At 45.2% G+C, this 17,500-nt stretch overlaps 1 protein-coding gene across 1 annotated transcript in view; it reads left to right on the top strand.

The window, feature by feature from the left end:
- Window positions 1-9,094, top strand: part of LOC310771957 (xylosyltransferase 1-like) — a gene marked incomplete at both ends in the record, with an annotated part of 17,402 nt that extends 8,308 nt beyond the window's left edge. Inside the window, 2 exons of the mRNA XM_083664450.1 lie at window positions 720-1,053; window positions 8,772-9,094. Of these exons, the coding sequence (XP_083520576.1) occupies window positions 720-1,053; window positions 8,772-9,094 (657 nt within the window). The remainder of the gene's footprint in view (window positions 1-719; window positions 1,054-8,771) is intronic.
- Window positions 9,095-17,500: the final 8,406 nt, after the last annotated feature.

Genomic DNA, 17,500 nt, shown 5'->3' with positions numbered 1-17,500 from the left:
GGCATTCATAGACTGGATCTTGGTGGGTGTTCATCTCTCTCTCCTCTCTCTCTCTCTCTCTCTCCTCTCTCTCTCTCTCTCTCCTCTCTCTCTCTCTCCTCTCTCTCTCTCTCTCTCTCTCTATGATATGTGTTCAGAGCAGCTGGCAATGTATTTGATCTCTCTGTCTCAGGGGGATATACAGTAGCTTGGGCTTTTCTCATAGTATGCCTTCCTCAGGCTGCTTCTCAGATTCCTTATTAAATATATGCTCAGGCATAGGTGATACGTCATACGACGAACTGTGAACAAATAGTTTGAAAGGAGTGAAACAGGCGTGTCGGTACATTACGCCATAGAACTCTGCACTGTAGCGGGTTAGGCTGGATGCTGGTGTTGTTTGGAGAGCTTCTGCCATGAATAATGCATGTGGAGTCTTATTTCCCGTGATGATACAGTGCAGCTGTGAATTAACAGTCAATTGGGTCAGACGGTGCTGCATGTTTGTTGCATGTTACTTATTAATGTAGCTACTGTACGCGCACATTAGAATAGCAGGGGTGAATTTTGTTGCCTGCTCTCGCTTTCTCTGTGCTTTTAGCTGTTATTCTGTCTCTCTTCTTACCTCATTCTGTCACTCACTCCTTCCTTCCCATCAATTTCCTCTCCTTTCCGTTTCTCTCTACCCCCCTCCTCCTCCTGCCTCTCTTATGTTATCTTCGTCTCTCCCCCGCTGTCAGATCGGTACCGATTGGGACGCTAAAGAGCGCATGTTCCGAAACTTTGGCGGCCTGATGGGACCCGCGGACGAGACGGTGGGCATGCAGAAGTGGAACAAGGGGCCCAACGTCACCGTCACGGTGGTGTGGGTCGATCCCACCAACGTCATCGCCGCCACCTACGACATCCTGATCGACGCCGGCGCCGAGTTCACCCACTACCGGCCGCCGCTCAACCAGCCGCTGAGGCCGGGCGTGTGGAGCGTCCGCGTCCTGCACCACTGGAGCCCCGTGGCCGAGATGCGCTTCCTCGTCGCCCCGCTGGCCTACAGTAAGCACCAGCCCATCCGACAAGGTGAGAAGGAGCTTCCAGTAGCTTCGTCATTTCAACTGTCGTGACCCAAGGAGGAAATTGGCTTATTTGTAACTACAGCCCACTTGTTTTAGTCGAGCACGAACGCAGAAAAGTACTATTGATTATATTTGTATTAATAGAAATAGCATGGCTAGACTCTTTGCACGACTGCACTCTTCCTCAAGAGCAGAGGTTGTACCTCAAAAAGGAACTTAATTCCAAATATCATGTTTTGGACAAATCCCCCTTTTTTTTTTGCTGATTTTTCTTCCATTTTCTCCCCAATTGTACTTGGCCAATTCCCCTTTTTCTGCCCCGGTCACTGCTCCACCCTCTGCTCCACCCTCTGCTCCACCCTCTGCCGATCTGGGGAGAGCCGTAGACTAGCAGCTGCTTCCCCGATACATGTGCAGTCGCCAGCCGCATCTTTTCACCTGACAGCGGGGAGCTTCACCGGCAGGACGTACAGTAGCATGCGGGAGGATCACACCATTCCCACCAGTTCCCCTCCACCCCGAACAGAGGAGGCGCTAGTGCAATCCCTCCCTATGTTCTGCTACTGCCCAAAGAGCCCTTTGATCGCTCTGAGGCTGCTACAATGTTATCAGTGCTGCTATTAGTATTACAGTAAATCCATTGTGGGCAGGCTTACAGTACCTTCACTTTGAATCACAGCAATTGTCATTCCCTTACAGAAAAAACACGTGTCCACATGACTTTCACGTGTCCACATGTGGTGAAACATGCGAAAACATGTTCAATTTCACACGTGAAAACATGTGGAACACGTGTGAAAAATGTGCTTTGCCCATGGGAAGCGTGTTGTTTTGGAACATTTTCACATATGGAAAACATGGTATCACGTGAAACACTTTGTGGAGCACATGTGGAGCACATGTGGAAAACAACATTTACATGGGTTTCACATGTAATCACATGGTTTCACATGTAATCACATGGGAATTTACATGGGTTTCACACATTTCACATGTGAAAATGTTCCAAAACCAGACAAACACATTGTCATTTTGCCATTGAGCCAATCAGAAAAACATTGCTCTGTGAAATAATGATTGCCATTTTAGGTGTTCGTACTCACACAAACGCACGCATGCGCGCGCGCGCACACACACACACACACACACACACACACACACACACACACACACACATACACACAGCCTGTATTTGCACTGATGCCCTTTCTAATCAAGCGTCTTGGCCTCTACAGGCTCTGGTTGTTTGTCATCAAGTCAGCCCTAATAACCCGGCTGGCGCGCTGCTCATACATACTAAGCAGAGTGTTAAACAACAGCTCATTTAGCCCTCCAAAAACAATGACACAATTAAATCAATCAGACAGCATGGATAAGGGGCAAGACACCATTGTTGTAGTCCATAAGCAGCTGTTGTAGTCCATAAGCAGTCACTTTGCTCTGAAAATCACATGAGAGTTGGGAAGCTAGCTTGGGCGTAATCACGCCTTGCTCCATTTAATAACATCGCTGAGCCACTTTCATTATGAAGAGAAGCAACAAATAAAGCGACAGTGTTTCTCTTCTTGGCGCCGGGCCTCAGTGGGATTGTGCTGGATCTATTGTATGAGCGTCAGAGTAAGACCGGGCCTCAGTGGGATTGTGCTGGATCTATTGTATGAGCGTCAGAGTAAGACCGGGCCTCAGTGGGATTGTGCTGGATCTATTGTATGAGCGTCAGAGTAAGACCGGGCCTCAGTGGGATTGTGCTGGATCTATTGTATGAGCGTCAGAGTAAGACCGGGCCTCAGTGGGATTGTGCTGGATCTATTGTATGAGCGTCAGAGTAAGACCGGGCCTCAGTGGGATTGTGCTGGATCTATTGTATGAGCGTCAGAGTAAGACCGGGCCTCAGTGGGATTGTGCTGGATCTATTGTATGAGCGTCAGAGTAAGACCGGGCCTCAGTGGGATTGTGCTGGATCTATTGTATGAGCGTCAGAGTAAGACCGGGCCTCAGTGGGATTGTGCTGGATCTATTGTATGAGCGTCAGAGTAAGACCGGGCCTCAGTGGGATTGTGCTGGATCTATTGTATGAGCGTCAGAGTAAGACCGGGCCTCAGTGGGATTGTGCTGGATCTATTGTATGAGCGTCAGAGTAAGACCGGGCCTCAGTGGGATTGTGCTGGATCTATTGTATGAGCGTCAGAGTAAGACCGGGCCTCAGTGGGATTGTGCTGGATCTATTGTATGAGCGTCAGAGTAAGACCGGGCCTCAGTGGGATTGTGCTGGATCTATTGTATGAGCGTCAGAGTAAGACCGGGCCTCAGTGGGATTGTGCTGGATCTATTGTATGAGCGTCAGAGTAAGACCGGGCCTCAGTGGGATTGTGCTGGATCTATTGTATGAGCGTCAGAGTAAGACCGGGCCTCAGTGGGATTGTGCTGGATCTATTGTATGAGCGTCAGAGTAAGACCGGGCCTCAGTGGGATTGTGCTGGATCTATTGTATGAGCGTCAGAGTAAGACCGGGCCTCAGTGGGATTGTGCTGGATCTATTGTATGAGCGTCAGAGTAAGACCGGGCCTCAGTGGGATTGTGCTGGATCTATTGTATGAGCGTCAGAGTAAGACCGGGCCTCAGTGGGATTGTGCTGGATCTATTGTATGAGCGTCAGAGTAAGACCGGGCCTCAGTGGGATTGTGCTGGATCTATTGTATGAGCGTCAGAGTAAGACCGGGCCTCAGTGGGATTGTGCTGGATCTATTGTATGAGCGTCAGAGTAAGACCGGGCCTCAGTGGGATTGTGCTGGATCTATTGTATGAGCGTCAGAGTAAGACCGGGCCTCAGTGGGATTGTGCTGGATCTATTGTATGAGCGTCAGAGTAAGACCGGGCCTCAGTGGGATTGTGCTGGATCTATTGTATGAGCGTCAGAGTAAGACATCGGGCCTCAGTGGGATTGTGCTGGATCTATTGTATGAGCGTCAGAGTAAGACATCGGGCCTCAGTGGGATTGTGCTGGATCTATTGTATGAGCGTCAGAGTAAGACATCGGGCCTCAGTGGGATTGTGCTGGATCTATTGTATGAGCGTCAGAGTAAGACATCGGGCCTCAGTGGGATTGTGCTGGATCTATTGTATGAGCGTCAGAGTAAGACATCGGGCCTCAGTGGGATTGTGCTGGATCTATTGTATGAGCGTCAGAGTAAGACATCGGGCCTCAGTGGGATTGTGCTGGATCTATTGTATGAGCGTCAGAGTAAGACACCGGGCCTCAGTGGGATTGTGCTGGATCTATTGTATGAGCGTCAGAGTAAGACACCGGGCCTCAGTGGGATTGTGCTGGATCTATTGTATGAGCGTCAGAGTAAGACATCGGGCCTCAGTGGGATGGTGCTGGATCTATTGTATGAGCGTCAGAGTAAGACATCGGGCCTCAGTGGGATTGTGCTGGATCTATTGTATGAGCGTCAGAGTAAGACATCGGGCCTCAGTGGGATTGTGCTGGATCTATTGTATGAGCGTCAGAGTAAGACATCGGGCCTCAGTGGGATGGTGCTGGATCTATTGTATGAGCGTCAGAGTAAGACATCGGGCCTCAGTGGGATTGTGCTGGATCTATTGTATGAGCGTCAGAGTAAGACATCGGGCCTCAGTGGGATGGTGCTGGATCTATTGTATGAGCGTCAGAGTAAGACATCGGGCCTCAGTGGGATTGTGCTGGATCTATTGTATGAGCGTCAGAGTAAGACATCGGGCCTCAGTGGGATGGTGCTGGATCTATTGTATGAGCGTCAGAGTAAGACATCGGGCCTCAGTGGGATTGTGCTGGATCTATTGTATGAGCGTCAGAGTAAGACATCGGGCCTCAGTGGGATTGTGCTGGATCTATTGTATGAGCGTCAGAGTAAGACATCGGGCCTCAGTGGGATGGTGCTGGATCTATTGTATGAGCGTCAGAGTAAGACATCGGGCCTCAGTGGGATGGTGCTGGATCTATTGTATGAGCGTCAGAGTAAGACATCGGGCCTCAGTGGGATGGTGCTGGATCTATTGTATGAGCGTCAGAGTAAGACATCGGGCCTCAGTGGGATGGTGCTGGATCTATTGTATGAGCGTCAGAGTAAGACATCGGGCCTCAGTGGGATGGTGCTGGATCTATTGTATGAGCGTCAGAGTAAGACATCGGGCCTCAGTGGGATGGTGCTGGATCTATTGTATGAGCGTCAGAGTAAGACATCGGGCCTCAGTGGGATGGTGCTGGATCTATTGTATGAGCGTCAGAGTAAGACATCGGGCCTCAGTGGGATGGTGCTGGATCTATTGTATGAGCGTCAGAGTAAGACATCGGGCCTCAGTGGGATGGTGCTGGATCTATTGTATGAGCGTCAGAGTAAGACATCGGGCCTCAGTGGGATGGTGCTGGATCTATTGTATGAGCGTCAGAGTAAGACATCGGGCCTCAGTGGGATGGTGCTGGATCTATTGTATGAGCGTCAGAGTAAGACATCGGGCCTCAGTGGGATGGTGCTGGATCTATTGTATGAGCGTCAGAGTAAGACATCGGGCCTCAGTGGGATGGTGCTGGATCTATTGTATGAGCGTCAGAGTAAGACATCGGGCCTCAGTGGGATTGTGCTGGATCTATTGTATGAGCGTCAGAGTAAGACACCGGGCCTCAGTGGGATGGTGCTGGATCTATTGTATGAGCGTCAGAGTGAGACATCCATCACTAGTTTATGAGTGTTTTTGTCTGTTTGCTTTGCTGTAAGTTATACTGTAAATCCCTGTTGACGGGTGGAGAAGGTTGCCTGGCGCAACATTTAATTGTGTCTGACCCCAACACTTTGCACTTGGGGACGATGTGAACGAGAACTACATTTTGCCCTGCACTGTTTTCATTATCTTGTAGCTCGGTGGTGAGATTGGTAATATCACTTCATTTACTTTCCCAACCCACTCTGTGTGTTGACGTTGACACATTTTATAATGCAGGCGAGGAGGGGTATTGCACCAGGCTGACATAGAGTGTGGTCAGAGTCAGACCATATCCTATCCACAATGGTACAATGTAAGAACGCATAATACTATAGTGTTGTGTCAACCTCCCCTTGGTTTAACTGCAGTCTGTTCACCTTATGTAGAAGAGTCAGTCTGGTTTGAGAGACTAACAGGAAGTGTAAACACAATCGGAAGCTCTGATTGTGTTTACACTTCCCTCGACTCATCAACCTAGTCTGACTCATTGTGTGAGTCAAACTAGGTTTGACCAGGTGAGTCAGACTAGTTTGAGCAGGTAAAACAGCCGGCGTTTTGAACAGGAAGTCGTGACACAATGGGTCAAGTGGGCGGGGCTACATAAGGTGAATAGTCATTATGCAATGTCTTGTGTACTGTATGTATGGTTGGCTTGCTGGCACATACAGTCAAAATGTTTGAATGATAACCGTGATAAAATTCCTTACAATAACCGTGATAACATTGCTTACGATAACATACGCTTTGAAAAACGTGGTAAATACTGTCCATCATCAACCAACATTGGCAAACCCTCTGTTTCCCAGATGCAGACGCACAGCCTTGGAGAAATGATTTCTGTGAGTGTAGCACATTTTAACAATACCGTGATAATACTGATAACAGTGATAATGTTCGTCACTATAATTGTATCATCTCTACACCATGGATCTATTAAAAGAACTGGATGCATTTGGACGGAGGCTGCTCACTGGCTCATGAAGCCATCATGGGGGGTTTTTCTTCCTGGTTTTACTTCCTGACCATGCGGCCCAACGCGAAGTGCGCATGTGTGCCATGACGTGTTCCATGACGTCTCCCACCCCTCCCACCCATGGATGTAGATGTAGAAGATGAAGAAAATACACCCGTATACGACTCTTAGTGGCTTCTGAAGAAAAAATGCCCCATAAAAAATGTGTTGATAATTAACACATTCAGTGCCAAGGACGTCTGTGCACGTCCTAAAAAAAAGTAACGTTCAGTGCCAAGGACGTCTGTGGACGTCCTAAAATCATAATTCATATTATTCCATAATTCTGCTGTTTAAGGTCGTACCCAGCCAGTGAGCATGAATCCCTTCAAGGGATCACACGGCGCCACCTTAAACATCGTCACAGGAGCTGCTCCACCCACCTCAGATCCTTTACTTTGTACAGGAGACAGCGGAGAAAGCCGTGGAAACCGATGCATGCTTTCTGCTAGAGCCGTATATATTGCTCCGTCTACAGCGAGAGTGGGCTCGGCTGCATCCGCGCTCACAACTGAGCTCTTATGCTTCTATCTATCTCCACACGATCCGAAGCCGAACGGGCCAAGCCTTTTCGTTCAGTCGCGTTTGCCAGCGCGCATCATTTCCTTGATGCCCATCAAGGAAATGATGCCACACCACACGCCACCACATCAGAAAACACCAGCCAGAGTCAGTGAATGTGCTCGAAATTAGAGTGCAAAAGGTATTCATAAAAGGGGCTATATCTTGGAAAGAAAAAAAAAAACGACAGAAAACCCTTGAAAGTGCACTTTTTTGAGAGGCTGTAATTTCATAATGGAACTGTCTAGAAACAAAATTTCTTCTTTGGAAGAAGCAGGAGTGTTCAATCTTTCATTAAAGTCCAGCCCCGTTAATATAGCCATAATAGAAAAAATTCTATAGCTGTTTTCAACTGAATGGAAGTGAATCTGGCACAGGCTCCAGACAATTTTACTGAAGCGCTGTGGCACTGAATGTGTTAAAAGAGTCGTTTTATACTTTGAGTGACACCCGGAAAAAATCCCCCTGGGTTTAACAGCTGCCGGGGTCCCCATGCAAGTGGATGGGAATTTTCCTTTCTGGTGCTGCATGGCGTCACGTGATTTGCAATACAGAGCTTCGCCACCGTGTTCAAATGGCTTCACAGCCCGGCGCTATTCCTGGGGGCTTGCTCTACACACATACACAAACGTAACTACACACACAAACATCCATTCCATACACATAACTGTACACACACTCACATACATAAACATAACTATAGACATTCTCACGTTAAAACACACATTCATCATACTATATACATCTGCACACATTCAAAATCCAAAATACCAAAGGCTAGCTGGCATCGGCCGGGCATCATCACCCTGGCCTGGCAGAGCACCCGGTGTCTAACTCCATCTTTTGCCACCACCCCTTGAAAAGTGCTGTCTGCTCACATGTGGGTGAGAGGCCGAGGCGGAGAGCAGTCATGTTCCAGAGGCACGCTCAGAAGGTTCCAGAGGCTCAGAGGCTCACTCGCTCAGAAGGGACGGCTCGCGCCCCAGTGCGAGTCGCACTGAGGAATTTACTACTGGACTAGAGCTCAGGGTGGAGAAGTTGCATCTTCATCTGGTGCTTTTATCGCAGAGCTTGACTTTCATGCGAAGAAGGAATGAGGGCGTTGGAGTATTTGTGATAATTTCTAAGAAGTCGGTATTGCGGTGACATCAAAGAAAGAAGACCAATCGTGAAAATCAATCAGAGCAAATTAGTAACCAGTTTAAGCGATGATAATAAACCAAATCACGTTTCACCTTTGCGGATCCAAAAGACAAGGCTTTGATATCTGACCATGTTTCTCCCTTCCCTCGCTCTCAAACTCAAACCCTTCTATCTTCTCTCTCTCTCTCTCTCTCTCTCTCTGACCACCGTTTACCCCACTTCACCTCTCTCCCCCTCCTCTTCTCTTTCCTCCCACCATTCTCCAGAGGAGACTCTGAAGCTCCACAATGGGCCAGCGAAGAACAGCTACATGGAGCAGAGTTTCCACGGGCTGAACCCGGTGCTCAACATCCCCGTGAGCCTGGGCTCTGTGGAGCAGGCCAAGAGGAATGCTGCCCTGACAGGCGCGGAGCTGCAGCACTGGCTAGACAGCCTGGTGGGCGAGCTGTGGGAGGCGGCCGACGTTTGCACCGTGGGCCCTACCGCCTGCCCCGTCATGCAGGCCTGCCTCAAGACCCCCTGGAGCTCCCTGAGCCCAGACCCCAAGTCCCAGCTGGGAGCGCCTCGCGCCGACGGACGCATCAGGTAGCAGCGGGGCCTCCAGCTGGACAGGAGGCCACGGCACAGGAGATTCTCTATTGATCTTATTTATTTCTGGGGTTTTGTTGCGGGTGGGGGGAGGGGGGGGGGGGGCAAAAGAAAAATGGATATAAGGAAAGAAGCAACTGGTTTTGAGACCCTCCCGCGGGGTTCCTCTGTTTAGGGGATTACGCTGGCTTTGCAATTTCAGTTTTTCAATGTATTTATTTTCATCTCATGGCTGAGTTTTACTGTGATCAAACATTGCAATTTCGAGCATTTAGTTTGCTGCTGAATGAGAGTAATAATGAAGTCGGCTTTCCGTGCCCCGCGTGGGGCACAGCGGTCACCTAAGTGTGGAATAGGATTTTCGACACTGGTAGTGGACCAAGTTCTGCTCCAAAAGGCCTTAGCTATAAGACCTACGTATAAGTATCCTGGTACTAACATTGATGTGCCTCTTAAGGTTTATGTCAGGCATAAACAAGAAGACAATATCTGAGTGGTTAGATACACCGAAACAGTTGCCGAAACGGTTGAGAATTTTTCTTTTTTGATACAACTCAAATGCAGCACCAGTAAAAGCAAAGTTCCCAGTGTAGATGAAGAATTTTAAACAAGTAGTAATTCTAGCATTGTTTAAGACAATGAGTTCAAACCCCTGAGCCTCGCTCCTCACTATTGTCTCAGTGCTCTAACTTGTAAATCAGTAGAGTAAATCAGTCAAAACAGATATTATTAAGATACAACATCAGATATTCAGTCAGTGCCTGATCACGATATTGGAAGTGGTGTGTCTGGGCCAACCATCTGCCCGGTCACTTTGAATAAATATGGATTTGTCTCCAAATATAGAGGCCTTTTCTGAATTATTGAAACTATTTGGATTATAATAGAAACTTAATGTAGACATTTGAGTGTTCTAAATCCATAAATGCTTAAGTTATGGTTATTGTAGATTAATATTTATAGATTTAACATGCTGTACTTTTCTTTGATGAAACAAGTCTACTGTAGACATTGTGATAGGCAGAGGACAAAGAAAGACTTACATGTATTTCGTCCATCTTGGTCTGTTACCAACCTGCCTCAAACTTGAACCAGAATGATCTCAAGCTGACCTTACAGTCCTCATTCCTTATTTTCAATTTCATCGTTTTTTCTTCATTTTCTCCAGTCGTTTTAATGACACTTTATGTTGCACGTAAATATACACAAAGTCTCAAAATTGTGTGAATGGGGGGAGTGAGTCCATGAGTTGCTATTTATTTATAAGTTTATATAAATACAAATATTTTTAGTCAGTGACTAAACAACTACCACGCTGCCTTGGCAGCATGATAAATATTTTTTTGTAAAGAAAGCTGCCTTTATTTACAAAGGCCAACGCCCCAAACTTATACTGTACCTTTTTACGGCCCGCACCTGTGTGTTAGTCAGTGTTGTCCTGTCTGAATAGAACTTCTTGTCTTGGTTTCCGTTTGCCAAGTGCATCGCGAGAGGAAGCTGTCCCGACCTCCCAGGTCAGGGGTCAAGCTACCTAACAACCTCACCAAACAGAGAAGGTGAACAAAAACACTCCTTACAAAGAACACATTGGACAATGTCTGGATCAAGAGAGAAACTGTGCATTTTGGTGTTTTATGGTTCCTGTCAGACTGGTAGTGAATGGTAGTGATTTTCATGCTGTGACAATAATGTACAATTTCAAGTGAATATTATATTGTATCTTGATTGCAAATGCGTAATTTACTCGATGGGGGTCCAAGGCACCTTTTCAACTGTGTCTACATTTGAAGTACCTTTTGCTGCCATCAAGACAATCTGTCAGCGTTTCAAACAACTGAATCCCTATATGACGGCATGGGAGGAACTGTCCCACATTGCACCCTGAACATGAGGTACGCTCAGACATTTGCTTTAGTTTAAATCAGTCTCATTTGGAGCCAATTAAGAGTTCAATCTATGATTGTCAACATTATTTAGCCACCACATGAGCTAAGTGAGGCAAATCAAGAGTCATTACTGTTCATTAAGGTCAAGTTCACCTTGCCTCTCTGTCTGATGTGTCTATCCTAACTGCTATCCTTTCCTTTCTCTTTGTTTTTGGGGTTGGACAATTTTGTTGTTCATTGGCTGGCTTCTGTCGCTCAGCGATGTACTCCATCTTTTAACTTACAGTGCCACCATGCTCAAGAACAATTACACAATACGTATTATTCTGTAAGTTCAATGATCATTTGGGCAAAAGGTGAATTAAATAAATGTAACTCAATGTGAAAGTCCTATTTTGTAACAAATGATTAACGATGAAGAAAATGTACATAGGTATTTTGTATTGGGGGAAAAAAGTTTAAAAGGTATTGTATATATAATTACAGATGTGATCAAATTATTATGACATTTAATTATTAAGAGTTTTTGAAGTGTCATTCATTGGGCACAAAGAGTGAAATAATGGTGTTTATTGATCCAAGTACATAACCTGTTTCAGTGTTTTTTGGTCCTATTTGCCTCTCAGAGAAAGTCTCATGCCAGATTGTTGTTGTTCTTGCTGGAATGTATTGTTGAGCAACTGTTGCACAAATTTCTCTGAACTGATGTTTCCCCCGTTGTTTTCCGGGGAGGCTCTGTGCCTTAGCTGACTTTTAGATCCTTCTCTGTCCATCAAAAGATCTCCTGATTTCATCATTCATCTTCTCTGTCCATCAAAAGATCTCCTTATTTCATCATTCGTTTGGACTTTTTACCTTATGTGAAGAATGCCATGAGTCTGTCAAGTGATTCAATGGTACTGTAACACCAAAAAGATGTCTGCTGTTGTATATATCATGCCTTCTGTCTTTGTTAGCTTAGCTTTTGTTTTCTTCCCTTTTGAGGGATTGATTTTGTTTTACTTGATTGGCCCGGTTTTACTTTTCTCTGACTGCTTTTTGGAAATAAAATTCTATGGAAAAACAGTTTTTTTATGGACTCAGTGCTACAGCAATAATTTCAGTAAATCCAGTAAATCCTTACTCCATTACTCTCTTGCTACTAGGTAAATATAGGTAGGGTCACAGATATGAATAAATGTAATTTTGAAATATAATGCATTTAATATGGTAATATATTTGGGACATTAGTTAGGGACATTCATAAAAAAAATACTTGTAGAAATTCTATAATCTATTATACCTTAAAATAAGTAGATGACCTATACTTCAAATGCGTACAAAGAATGCAAGTTATTTGACACTTAAAACTGCCTTTTATATTAAAAAAATATATAATAATAAAAAATAAAATTTGATTTCTTCTATTTTATTGAACTAAACATTTTAAAGCTGGCCCTCCATATGGTGTGGCTCACAGTTGGAAGCCATTTAAGACTCTTAACCATCACTTCATCTCTTAAGTATTTTCCCTAGTCAAACTGAGGGAGTCAAATTGTTAACTGTGGGTACATCATCTAGTTGTTCCCATATGTTCTCCACCAAATTCGCTTCAACAGTCTTGTCCTCTAGGGAGATTCTCACCCAAACCCAGAGACTAGCCCTGCCACTATATGGTGAGTGGAACAAATCTCCTTTTTTGTTTCATTCTTCTGTGTGTGCACGTCAGTGAGATAGTGTGTGTATTCGTGTGTGCGTGCGGCGCACGTGTGTGTGTGTGTGTGTGTGTGTGTGTGTGTGTGTGCATGTGTAACCCCCCAGAGGCTCCTTCATAATAAGGCAGCACTGTTGAGTCTTTGACAGGCTAAGATCAAAGGAACACTACACGGCCAACAGATCCCAACTCCTGTCCCATAAGACGGGACAGGCGTCCTAATTAGTCCTAGGATACTATGATGTGTGCCTAGTCTTCAAGTGTGTGCGTGTGCATGGGTTTTCTAAGTGAGTGAATGAGAGAAAGAGAAAAATGGACAAATGAAGATGTGTGTGTGTGTGTGTGTGTGTGTGTGTGTGTGTGTGTGTGTGTGTGTGTGTGTGTGTGTGTGTGTGTGTGTGTCAAGTAAAAAGTGGCACAACTCACCCCACTCTCCCCTACTGTTAACTGTTATCATTAACATGACAGACTTGTGTGGGTGTGTTGCAGTGTTCAGTGGCTGGGTAGGCAAAAAAAAAAAAAAAGACTGATTCAGACACATCCACTACTGGTGTGTTGTATAATGTTAAATATATAAACAAATAAACAGACAAATAAATAAATGACTATATATTGACTATAGGAATAAAGGGGGGGTAATTTAAAAAGTACACTTTAGCCTTGTTATTATGTGTTAATTTAAGGTTTAGTCATCCATCAAACATTATTTGTTATTAACTTGTTAATAAATAAGCTAAGACATGCCTAATGTGCATGTTATCCTGTGTATTCTGCGCAGTAGCTGTGCTGGGTGCTTCCTAAAATAAACAGCTACCAAAAAAAAATCTGTAGGCTCCGTTTTGTTGAGATTTCCACAGCAGAGCATGAGCGGTCAGCTTTCCCAGCCTGGCCGTAGCACCCGAAGGCAGCACACAGCTCTGTCTGTATGCCTCAGCCTGGCATGATTTCTAACCCCACATAGGATAAGCAATAACCACGCCAGCTCACTGGCCTTGTGGTCTGAGTGTCCGCCCTGAGACTGGGAGGTCATGAGTTCGATCCCCGCCGAGTCATACCAAAGACTATAAAAATGGGACCCATATGCCTCCCTGCTTGGCATTCAGCATCAAAGGGTTGGAATTGGGGGGTTAAATCACCATATGATTCCCGAGCGCGGCGCACGCCGCTCACCACTCCCCCAGGGGATGGGTCAAATGCGGAGAACAAATTTCACACATTGTGTGACTTTACCTTACTTTACGCCCTGTGCCCGCCTACGCAGCAGTCAAGCGCCGGGATTGGCCAGGAGCAAGTCTTTTGTCTTCTTCTTTTGACAGCTGGAATCTCCCACACCACAACCACTGCACGGCACACAGCCCAGCGATTTCATGAACCAACTGAATAGCTCTTCAGAACGGACAGCGATTTCGAGAGCGGACATTTAAATGAATTATGGTCACCTACCTTCCTTAGCATAGTAATAATAATAAGCATAATAATATAATGTATCATATCGTTAATTTCAAGCTCAATTCTTACCCAGAGAAAAGGTACAGCACTGTATAAATGTAACAAGCAATAGTTTTTTAAACATCTTCCACACCACAATACCCAGAGTGCCTTGCAGTAGTGTTTATTGTCATCTCCTGCTAGTGACGTCATCAGTAGTTAGCCACTAGCTGCTTACTGAAATGGAAACATTAGCGTTAACTAACGTTAGCACAAGCATTAGCCAAAGTTTTTTTTTTTTTTTTAACCCCTTCTAAAGCCACCTATTTCTGAAGAAAATGGTGAAAACGACATACCCAAACTAAAATGCTTACTGTGGCTGAACCGCTAGGGTTACAGACAACTGCCTGACCTTTTCTGAAAGGGAAGACTTTGAAGTTTCTGGTCCACGTGTCAGAATGACTCTATGTGTTACTGACCCTGAGTAACACCAGCTCAAACACAGTGGTTGATTCTCGCCTAGAATAAAAAACACTTTTAGAGTGTAAACAGTTACCTGTGGTTGTTGTATTTATGGCTAGAAACCCAATGGAGACATAGCCACAGGCCTTACCACATCCCAACTCAAAGAAGATGAAAAAATACCAAAACATGAGTATTTGGCAGTGGTTTTTGTAGGGAGATACCTAGGCGGATTTCCAAAAAGCCATTATAAAAAGTCATTTGAAAAAGCCAAATAATCTGAAATGTTGTCTTTGTCTTTGTACAAAGACAGCTATAACTTCTGCTGTGTTGATCTGATCTGAAAAAGGAAGACATGGTTCGATGCGCAAGATTCAGCCGGTTAATTTGGTATGTAGCATGAACAGCATTGTTCAGAATTAACTACCTAATTAATCACATAAATGACAAATAAACAGCAAAAAATCAGAAACGTAACGCCGGCGTTACGGTGCCATGCAAGAGGTTAAGGTAGTCATTTACAACATCATGGCAACATTACATTTAACATACAAGGCACATTAGTAACAAAGACAAAGTACATGGGGGGAAATAAAATAAATAATAATACTAAAATAAATAAAAGTTAAATTGAAATTGAATAAAACAAATTGTCCATATTTATGCTAGAGGTTCTCAAAGATTTCCAGATCTGTATAAGCTTTGAGGAGAGACTTTGCATGTTTTTTTTCCCATTAAGGCACTTAGATGATTGTCCATGAGGTCCTTTTTAAAAACAGAAAAGGGGTTTCATTTTCCTCCATTAGCATTAGCCAAAGTTAGCTAGCTAACTGTCGTTACATTCAAAAAGAAGCAACATGAGACAAACTGTGAACTATGATCAAATCTATCTATTTAGCGTAGCAACATGTATCAACTCTGTAGTTCTAGGAAGTAACTGCCCCCAGCAGCCTATAGGCTATCTTGCACAAGGCTTCCTGTTACTCACACATAGAATTAAACAACATAGAACGCACCACACTAACGTTAGCTGTTTGACACCAAGCCTGTGTTGCTATAATTGTTCAGCAATCGTGTCGGCTCTGTGTAGGGAGCCAGTGAGCCAAGATAGATTTCTGAATAACAGCCATTTAAATTGGAGTTTATGCCCTCCGCCGGAAGCACGACCCTTACATGTGGTATAATGAGCATATACCTCTCTCTTGTCTTTAACTTATTGAGTGCCAGCCACTTTTGGAGAACGGACGCTCCCAGTGCCAGAGTTTCAGAGCGTTTTCAGTGATTTCTCGAGGCCCACAGAATATTGTGTGATATTACTATGTAAACACCCAACACGCACAAAGAACGATGAGACTCTCTTCTATCATCTGCAAAAAAAAGTTTATTGATACCATTTTCCGTTCTTTAGTTATGAGCCGGAGAAGATAGGTTGTTTTGAGCAAAAAGACAAGTTTCAAATTAGAAGCTGAGTTATTCCGCCTTTTGTGAAATGAAGCATTTCAAGCACATTCACTGAGTCTGAAGCTAATATTTTCTGATGTAGTGATGTGGTGTAGTTGTGTGGTGCCCTGCGTGCCCCACCCCCCTCTCCCCCCCTCAGCTGCAAACTCCTCCCCACACTAACACACAGCCTAACACGCACCCAGTCTATTTTCGGAGCGCTCCGTTTTTGTGCGCCGGCTCCCAGCGCGACACGGAAATGCCAAACCGGACTGCAGGGAAAGGTTTGGCCCTTCGGCGTCGGGTCCTGCCTTTCTGGCAGCTAATCGTGTGCAGAGACAGACAGAGGCAGAGGGGCTCAGTTGTGGGCGCGGATTGACTGCTGTTCGCAGCCAACGTCAGCTGCAGACAGAGCAATCTATATGGCTCTGGCTGCAGCATGAGCGGTTTCTCTTTCATCACGGGGCTTTTTCCTGCTGTTTTCCGGACCTTTCTCTAATCTGGAGAGCACTGTCGCCACCTAATGAGTCCGTAAAATAGGTTATACACCTTCAACAGCTACAATATTTGTACAGGAGATGCCTGAGGCTTTGATCCACGTCCCACCGTCAAAAAACGCAATTGACGACAATCGTCGTCATTGGCACTCTACGTCACTAATCGAATTGACGACGATTGTCGTCATTGGCACTCAATGAGTTAACTGAACTAAAATCAGTCTACTAGAAACATCCCAAATCTGCACTCATTCACCTGCAGCTTCCAGTTGTCCAGTCCCTCCTGTGGTACAGTCATGTGAGCGAGCAGCGGCGTTTGCCCATGCACGTGTTCCACGCTCCAGCACTTGCTGCTCACAGGTGACTCCACCCCCTCGGGAAGCTTCACGCTGCAGGTGAGCTTCTGGCCCACACGCACGGTGAGGACACCCGCTCCGCACTGGTAGGTGCAGGTGAGCACAAGGTCGAGGAACAGGAAGTAGTGCCCTTCCTTTTTCGGGCTCAGTGAATGATGGTCTGGGTCGAAGTCGAAGTGGCTTCCTACAGAGTTCCCTTCACCATATGCCACAGAAACCCACTGCATCGTGCTGTTCTCCAAATTCCCTGCAGAGGAGACAAGCACATTTAATTCAGTTTCAGTTTCACTTTAATAACCACAGTAAGTAATAGGATTACATACGATGAATTTGACTTAGTACAAGTATGCAGCATTACTATACTGACAATAAATGTGTCATACAGACAAAAACAATAAAGAAGGACAATCACAAAAAATGAAAGTGCAGTCCTTTAAAGTGAGTTTAAAGTGGGGGGGGGGTAGGATCATGTTGTTATTCGTGGGGGCTTTCATATGGGATCAGTATAGTCTCATATCTATTGACCTTGACCTTGACCTTTCACGAATGCACATGCTTTGTTTCGCAGTTGTATTTCGGACTCACTAATGCACACGATCTGTTTTACAAATGCACAATATCTGGTTCGCAGTTGTATTTCGGACT

The sequence above is a fragment of the Poromitra crassiceps genome (assembly GCF_964638095.1).
Source record: "Poromitra crassiceps genome assembly, contig: HAP1_SCAFFOLD_1588, whole genome shotgun sequence".
NCBI lineage: Eukaryota > Metazoa > Chordata > Actinopteri > Beryciformes > Melamphaidae > Poromitra > Poromitra crassiceps.
Note: the sequence above shows the minus strand (reverse complement) of the source record. Positions and strands in the feature narration are given on the sequence as shown.